Below are 8,472 nucleotides of genomic sequence, written 5' to 3' on the forward strand. Positions count from 1 at the left end.
AAGAAGACCGCCAAGCCGCCGACGAAGAAACCAAAAGCGCCCAAACCTAAGAAAGCCGCACCGAAGGCGAAGCCCGCCGCCAAGAAGGCCTCCGCCGCGAAGAAATAGAGCCACCGCGCGCCAGCCTGCCGCGCGAAGCCCGTCGCCGTCCGTCGCCCGCCGCGGAGCGGAGCGGAGCGGTGTCCGCCCGCCCGCCCGTTCGGTGGTCCTGTACGGTCGAGTCGAGTCGAGTCGTTTCGAAAACCCGTGCGGCTTCACAACCGCAACAATAAAAAGCCCTTTTCAGGGCTAACATATTATCTCTCTCTTTATAGTATCTAACCAACCGATGCGACGATTATTGTTTTGTTTTATTTTCATCCTCAACCTCAACATAAACATTAACATGACACGCCACTGCCTATTACCTACCTACCTACCTACCTACCTACCTACCTTGTTCTATCGCCTACCACGAGCGGACTAATAGAATTCACTCACTGCACATTCTAATGCCACTGCTACGTACGAACGTATCATACTCATACACAGTGGTGTGCACTAGAAAGTACTGCATACCCCGAGAGTTGTCTTCTTAGTGCTCATTAAATACATATTTTTCCACTTTGCTCAATTTTATTACTAGTGCATACCCTGATCGACAACCTTATGCACGCCACTGCTCATAACTATACCTATACCTACCAACCTAACTAACTAACCGACTAACCAACGTGCATGATATGCACTCACTAGTATCTCTATCTACTCTACTCTACTGTACTGTACTGTACTACACCACACTGCACTCGTATGCACCACCGAGACACGGACCGCAGTTGCACCGCACCTACAACAAAACAAACCGATAGATCTTAACAAACTGATCTATCGTCATCATTCTCTCCTCTCTTCCTTGATCCACTTCCATCCAGAAATACCCGAACCCGATCCCGACTCACGAATCGCTCACTGACCACTGACCACCACTACTACTACTGTCACCCTCATCATCTCTGCATCTCATTATAAGATAAACAAACAAACAAAAGACACTAACAATATAATAATAATTATTTATTATGCACTTCGCCTCTCATTGTTCGCGTCCCCCTCCCTCCCCCCGGACTCGCCCCGTCTCGCTTCAGGCCATTCGCTGTCGGCTCGCGACGATCCCCACCGTTCCGATAACCGAGCACGGTATATATATTCAAGCCGACATCTGATTATTTTTACTATTTACCAGTATCTTCGCCGCTCGCGTACACACGCGCGCGCGCTACTTTTTCATACCAGTTCGTAAAAGTTCTACTCTAACACCATGTCCGGCCGTGGAAAAGGCGGTAAAGTCAAGGGAAAGGTCAAGTCCCGTTCCAACCGCGCCGGTCTGCAGTTCCCCGTGGGCCGTATACACAGACTGCTGAGGAAGGGCAACTACGCCGAGCGCGTCGGCGCCGGGGCGCCCGTCTACCTCGCCGCCGTGATGGAGTACCTGGCCGCTGAAGTTCTCGAGTTGGCAGGAAACGCGGCACGCGACAACAAGAAGACCAGGATCATACCGAGGCATCTCCAACTGGCGATCCGCAACGACGAGGAGCTGAACAAACTCCTCTCCGGTGTGACCATCGCACAGGGCGGCGTGCTGCCGAACATCCAAGCGGTACTGTTGCCCAAGAAGACAGAGAAGAAGGCCTAAGAGGTCGTTCGCAAGCAAGTTCGTGTGTTCGTTCACACTCGCTCATTAAGAAAAGGCCCTTTTCAGGGCCACAAAATTGTTCCAATGTTTTAATGAACCAAGTAAACTTAACTAACCTAACCAAGTAAACTAACGTAACTGACGGCCCATGCCCCATTACATTACACTACACTACACTACGCTTGTACATTGGGGTTTGGTAATATGGAGTTTGTACACATCACGCCGCCTATCCAATGCGGGTTGGCGGGCTACTCAATGCTTTACACACCACTGTGTGTAGTTCGCTTGTCTTGTATTAGAGGTGTGAGTATCGTTTCTGTCTGAAAAAAAAATGGTAAACCATGTCAGGATTGTTGTTGTTGAATAAGTTATCGTCGTCATTACATGCAGTGGTCGTCGTTTCGATATTAAAGCATATATAATACCTATAGTATAATACCTACCTACATAAAAAAAAAAAAAAAAAAAGAATTAAAAAAAAAATAGAATCCGTTCATAATTTGCATTACATTATATTATTATCTTGCCTACAATTAATGGGCAGTAGTGATAATTTTTTTTTTTTTTTTTCCCCTATCTACAATAATAATAATAATAATATTAATTAAGAAATTAACTAATTGATCGATCGATTGATTGCTTGATGGACGGACATAATTAACGATAAAAATTATTATACGCTGTGGTGGGGAGGGGCGGGGGGGGGGGGGGGGGGGGATGTGGATGGCGCGCGCGTCCCTGCGTCCCCCAGCCCGCACCGAAAGGTACTGCGATTGGGCGACGGCGAGGCAACGTTCACCGCGGCCGCGGCACGCGTGCGCCGGCCGAAGTGACAAAACTCGGGGGCTCGTATAATATCGCATCACTTTTCTCGCTAACTGACTACGAGACAGTCGCGCTCGCAGTACTACAGTATTCAAGTGTGTTTTTAATCGTTCGTTGCGTGCAACATGCCACCCAAGACTAGCGGTAAGGCCGCCAAGAAATCCGGCAAGGCGCAAAAGAACATCTCCAAGTCCGACAAAAAGAAGAAGAAGCACAAGAGGAAGGAGAGCTACGCCATCTACATCTACAAAGTGCTCAAGCAGGTCCACCCAGACACCGGCATCTCCAGCAAGGCCATGTCCATCATGAACTCCTTCGTGAACGACATATTCGAACGCATCGCCGCCGAAGCTTCTCGTCTGGCCCACTACAACAAGAGGTCGACTATAACCTCCAGGGAGGTGCAGACGTCCGTGAGGCTGTTGCTGCCCGGGGAGCTGGCCAAGCACGCAGTCAGCGAAGGCACAAAGGCCGTCACCAAGTACACCAGTTCTAAGTGAGGACCCGGTGTGGACGTTGTCTAGTCTCGTCGCTTCGCTACAATTGATAAAATTGATAATAAAAGGCCCTTTTCAGGGCCACAAAAACATTCCTTCATATAATATTAGTAATAGTCGTTATTTTTATTACCTTGTACTGAGTGCACTGCACGGGAGTTATAGATACATATAGATATATACATATACATACAGGCAGGCAGGTAGGTAGGTAGGTAGGTAGGTAGGTAAGTACATCATGAAGTGCATACGTCTCAATGATATTAATGAATGAATGGGCTGTAAACAAAACAAAAGAAAACAATACATCGATGCGTAATTATTATTTAGAACTTACTTAACAATATAATTTTTATGACGTAGGTTGTAAACCAACCTGTGAAATACTTGCCGGGGATTAAGATAATGTAAAAAAGAAGTATAATGATAGTTGGTAGTTAACAATAGTTAGTTAATTGATTGGCCGAATCAGTGTATTGTTCGTCTTATGATGGTAATAATAGCAATAGTTTTTTTTTTTTTTTTTTCTTTATTTTTTTTTTTTTGCGTGATCGTGAGAGGTTCTGGATTCGGTTCGATTTATTTAATTTGTTTTATTTTATTACTAGTGTAGTGGGTAGGTACATTATTCCCCCCCCCCCCCCCCCAAAAAAAAATTAAATAATAATTTTTATAAATCAACTAAAATAAACCAGCCGAGAGAAGGTCGTGCCGCGTCTCGCTCCCGCGTGAGCGCGTCTCTGTCTTGCGCCCCACACCTCTCCCCCCCGTCTGTTCATACCATTCTACAAAACTCGAAAATACGAGCCGCGTTTATCATTCATTCCCCGTACGTTGAACGACGCGCGCGCTCATATCGTTCGAATTCTATTTTGGTTTTTCCTAAAGTTCCGTTTAGAGGAGGCATCATGGCTCGTACGAAGCAGACCGCTCGCAAGTCAACCGGTGGTAAAGCACCGCGCAAGCAGCTGGCCACGAAGGCGGCCCGCAAGAGCGCCCCGGCCACCGGCGGCGTCAAGAAACCTCATCGCTACAGGCCCGGCACCGTGGCCCTCCGTGAGATCCGTCGCTACCAGAAGAGCACCGAGCTCCTGATCCGCAAGCTGCCGTTCCAGCGGCTGGTGCGCGAGATCGCGCAGGACTTCAAGACCGACCTCCGCTTCCAGAGCTCCGCCGTGATGGCGCTGCAGGAGGCCAGCGAGGCTTACCTAGTGGGGCTCTTCGAAGACACCAACCTGTGCGCGATCCACGCCAAGCGCGTCACCATTATGCCGAAGGACATTCAGCTCGCGCGCAGGATCAGAGGCGAACGCGCCTAAGATGCGCCTCGCATCATAGTGCCGTTACCGGTGCGATCAAACATTGATCGAAAAAAAAAAGGCCCTTTTCAGGGCCGCAAATATTTCTATTGAATCACTTAATCACCTACTATTATTATTAAACTCTAACCTACTTGCTGTCTATAATGATATAATATGATATCATCGCCGCATATATAGTATTATCGTTATGATTATTATTGAAAATCTATCTACCTATGTATCCTAATAATGAAATTGGGTAACTATCAGTACATACATATGGGCCAGTACACAAAACAACAAGACAAAAGTGACACTCGAACACATACTTGCCCACAAGACAAGCACACATAAGTACATACGTTCACGTAGTACACAATTTTTAGATAATTATTATTATAATGCTTACCCTAGTTAAAAACCGTGTGCACGCCACTGAACGTACACTACATACATACATACATACATACATACATACATACATCATCTCGAAAAAAAAAAAAAAAAAAAAAAAAAAAAACAATAATAATAATAATAATAATAGCATTGATTTTTTTTTTTTTTTAAGTAAGATTGAAGAACGAAGAAAAAAAAAAAAGAAAAAAAAAAAAAAAGAGCGCGCTTCCAACGCTTAAATAGTATCCCCTCCTCGACGAAACACTGCGAAGCGCCCCCCCCCCCCCCCCCCTCCCCCCTCATACCGCCACTCTAGAGTTATTACGTCCCTCTCCATCCAGCCGCGAATAACACATGACAGAAGCGATACGATATAGCGACTACGTACCCTATCGTATAAATGCGCGCGGAGAAGCGCGGCTTAGATTGTACTGTGTTGGTATTCGGCCAGTGAACAGTGTGCGTTGTTTTCGAATTCGAAGTAAACACTCTACGCAGACATCATGACCGGCCGCGGCAAAGGTGGAAAGGGATTGGGAAAAGGTGGTGCCAAGCGTCACAGGAAAGTGTTGCGTGATAACATCCAGGGTATCACGAAACCGGCCATCCGTCGTCTGGCTCGCAGGGGTGGCGTGAAACGTATATCCGGTCTGATATACGAGGAGACCCGCGGTGTGCTCAAAGTGTTCCTCGAGAATGTGATCCGCGACGCCGTCACATACACCGAGCACGCCAAGAGGAAGACCGTCACCGCCATGGACGTGGTCTACGCCCTGAAGCGCCAGGGACGCACGCTCTACGGTTTCGGTGGTTAAGACCACTAGAAGAAACCGAGAGCTAGTCTCGCCTGATTTAAATAAAAAAAATCAGTATAAAAAAGGCCCTTTTCAGGGCCGCATACGTTTCCGCATTGCCCACTACTAATCATTATTACTTATTATATGAATATTATCACAAAATATAATCTCATCAATAATAATAATAATAAAACAACGCTAACGGCTAAGCCTACAGAGTACAGACAATAGACATAGAGGTAGACTATACCGGTACATTATACATAAAATGTTTTAACTGAGCACTTCTCACTTTGAAGTTTGTACCTATAACGTACAGACAATTTGCTTGTCAACTTGCTTGCTACCTACCTACCTACCTACCTACCTAAGTAAATGAGTAGGTACTTACCTATCTACTTTGACACCATGAAGTAGGTAGGTATTAATATTATTGTAAGTAGAAGTACATACCATAAGTACTAAATCTACAGTTACTGTACTACATATTACATAGGTACATTATATTTATTGGGCGCAGTACGTACGCAGCAGGTAGGTACAATTTCTAGCGACAGATATCGGTGTGTTTATCTGTTCGAGTGTGTGGAAGGTTGTAATTATAAATAAGTAAATAAGTTTAATATCAAGTCAAGTCAAGTGATATTCGGAGTGTATGATTCGGGGCTCTCTGGTATTATGAAACGCCGTCCGTCCGTAACTCTGAGCTCCGCTGGCGAGCGCGCGCCCCTTCGCGCCGACTTACGCTACAGTCGATATTACAATATGCGCATGTTATTGGTGCTCTCGATGGTAACGTGTCTGTTATACGATTACAATTTACTATTACATAGTTATATCTCAATCGAATCAATCAGATCACACCGGCGAGAGACCTCTGAAGACCATCCGTACACGCCGAAAGATCGGGTCGTGTTTTACGAGCCTCCACTTCGATCGGCTCAAAGTTTATCAAAATAAGGCACAGCGTTAAGGCGAGTCATCATATCGGTAAAGTGGGACCTTAGCTTTCGATTTGGCGACACGTGCAACGCTCTATGCGATGTTTTATATAAAAAAATAAGTTTTAAACGGGACCCGAGGTACGCGAGTAGCGGTGTATCGAAATTAAACATCGATCGCACCCCGTGCACGCAGAGTACACGCGATTGAATCGTACAGTAACGCGGACACGCTCAAGACGAAACCGTACTGAGGTCAGAAATGTGGAAAAATATCAATGAGTATATATAATTTTGATTTAAAACGATGCATGCTAGTGAAAAGTTCGAAGAGTTCGTACGGGAAAATGTTTAGCGACATCGCGGCTCTCCTTACGGTATAGCTCCGACCCTTACTGCCAACAGCGACCTCTGTACTGACTTTACGAATTTTGTTTTGATCACATTGAATTTGACGTCTGTGTTTGTTTGTGTTGTGCGTGAACTGTGAAATTAAAAAAAAAAAAATCATAAAGAAAATGTCCGACACAGCAGTGGCAAACGAGGCACCGGCGCCGGCGACTCCGGCGAAGAAACCGAAGGCGTCCGCAGGAGCAGGCGGCGCCGCGGCCAAGAAGCCGAAGGCGAAGCCCACCCACCCCAAGACGTCCGAGATGGTGAACAGCGCCATCAAGGAGCTCAAGGAGAGGAGCGGCTCTTCGCTGCAGGCGATCAAGAAATACATCGCCGCCCAGTACAAGGTAGACGCCGAGAAGATGGCACCGTTCATCAGAAAGTATCTGAAGAGCGCCGTCGAGTCCGGCGCGCTCATCCAGACCAAGGGCAAGGGCGCGTCCGGCTCGTTCAAGCTGGAGTCGAAGTCGTCCGCGTCCAAGAAGCCCGCCGGCGGCAAGGGCGCGGCCGCGTCCGCGGCGTCCGCCCGCTCCAAGAAGGCCGCCTCGTCGCCGGCCGCCGCCAGCGGCAGGGGCGGCAAGAAGGCCGCCTCCGCCGCCGCGGCCGCCTCCTCGCCGAGCAAGGCGAAAGCCGCCGCCGCGTCCGCCAGGGACAAGAAGGCCGCCGCCGCGGCCAAGAGGAAGAAGCCCGCCGCCAAGAAGTCCTCCGCCGCAGCCGCCGCCGCGTCCGCGTCCCCGGCCAAGGCGAAAGGCGCCGTCTCCAAGGCGAAGAAGACCGCCAAGCCGCCGACGAAGAAACCAAAAGCGCCCAAACCTAAGAAAGCCGCACCGAAGGCGAAGCCCGCCGCCAAGAAGGCCTCCGCCGCGAAGAAATAGAGCCACCGCGCGCCAGCCTGCCGCGCGAAGCCCGTCGCCGTCCGTCGCCCGCCGCGGAGCGGAGCGGAGCGGTGTCCGCCCGCCCGCCCGTTCGGTGGTCCTGTACGGTCGAGTCGAGTCGAGTCGTTTCGAAAACCCGTGCGGCTTCACAACCGCAACAATAAAAAGCCCTTTTCAGGGCTAACATATTATCTCTCTCTTTATAGTATCTAACCAACCGATGCGACGATTATTGTTTTGTTTTATTTTCATCCTCAACCTCAACATAAACATTAACATGACACGCCACTGCCTATTACCTACCTACCTACCTACCTACCTACCTACCTTGTTCTATCGCCTACCACGAGCGGACTAATAGAATTCACTCACTGCACATTCTAATGCCACTGCTACGTACGAACGTATCATACTCATACACAGTGGTGTGCACTAGAAAGTACTGCATACCCCGAGAGTTGTCTTCTTAGTGCTCATTAAATACATATTTTTCCACTTTGCTCAATTTTATTACTAGTGCATACCCTGATCGACAACCTTATGCACGCCACTGCTCATAACTATACCTATACCTACCAACCTAACTAACTAACCGACTAACCAACGTGCATGATATGCACTCACTAGTATCTCTATCTACTCTACTCTACTGTACTGTACTGTACTACACCACACTGCACTCGTATGCACCACCGAGACACGGACCGCAGTTGCACCGCACCTACAACAAAACAAACCGATAGATCTTAACAAACTGATCTATCGTCAT

General features: G+C 47.8%; 3 protein-coding genes across 3 annotated transcripts; all 3 read left to right on the top strand.

Annotated features, from left to right (window-relative positions):
- The first annotated feature begins 1,192 nt into the window (after positions 1–1,192).
- LOC112049473 (histone H2A) lies at positions 1,193–1,751 on the top strand. The gene has a single exon (XM_052889473.1). The coding sequence runs from the start codon at positions 1,301–1,303 to the stop codon at positions 1,673–1,675; it is 375 nt and encodes a 124-aa protein (XP_052745433.1). The 5' UTR covers positions 1,193–1,300; the 3' UTR covers positions 1,676–1,751.
- Positions 1,752–2,528: 777 nt separating this feature from the next.
- On the top strand, positions 2,529–3,110 carry LOC112049474 (histone H2B). The gene has a single exon (XM_024087353.2). The coding sequence runs from the start codon at positions 2,629–2,631 to the stop codon at positions 3,001–3,003; it is 375 nt and encodes a 124-aa protein (XP_023943121.1). The 5' UTR covers positions 2,529–2,628; the 3' UTR covers positions 3,004–3,110.
- Positions 3,111–6,841: 3,731 nt separating this feature from the next.
- LOC112050945 (histone H1B-like) lies at positions 6,842–7,935 on the top strand. Its single transcript, XM_052889469.1, has one exon. The coding sequence runs from the start codon at positions 6,954–6,956 to the stop codon at positions 7,701–7,703; it is 750 nt and encodes a 249-aa protein (XP_052745429.1). The 5' UTR covers positions 6,842–6,953; the 3' UTR covers positions 7,704–7,935.
- Positions 7,936–8,472: the final 537 nt, after the last annotated feature.

Source organism: Bicyclus anynana, chromosome 26 (assembly GCF_947172395.1).
Source record: "Bicyclus anynana chromosome 26, ilBicAnyn1.1, whole genome shotgun sequence".
Classification (NCBI taxonomy): Eukaryota; Metazoa; Arthropoda; class Insecta; order Lepidoptera; family Nymphalidae; genus Bicyclus; species Bicyclus anynana.

Bases quoted from the DNA above. Each gene is read 5' to 3' on its own strand.
- LOC112050945 (XM_052889469.1), top strand. From the start codon at position 6,954: ATGTCCGACACAGCAGTGGCAAACGAGGCACCGGCGCCGGCGACTCCG.
- LOC112049473 (XM_052889473.1), top strand. From the start codon at position 1,301: ATGTCCGGCCGTGGAAAAGGCGGTAAAGTCAAGGGAAAGGTCAAGTCC.
- LOC112049474 (XM_024087353.2), top strand. From the start codon at position 2,629: ATGCCACCCAAGACTAGCGGTAAGGCCGCCAAGAAATCCGGCAAGGCG.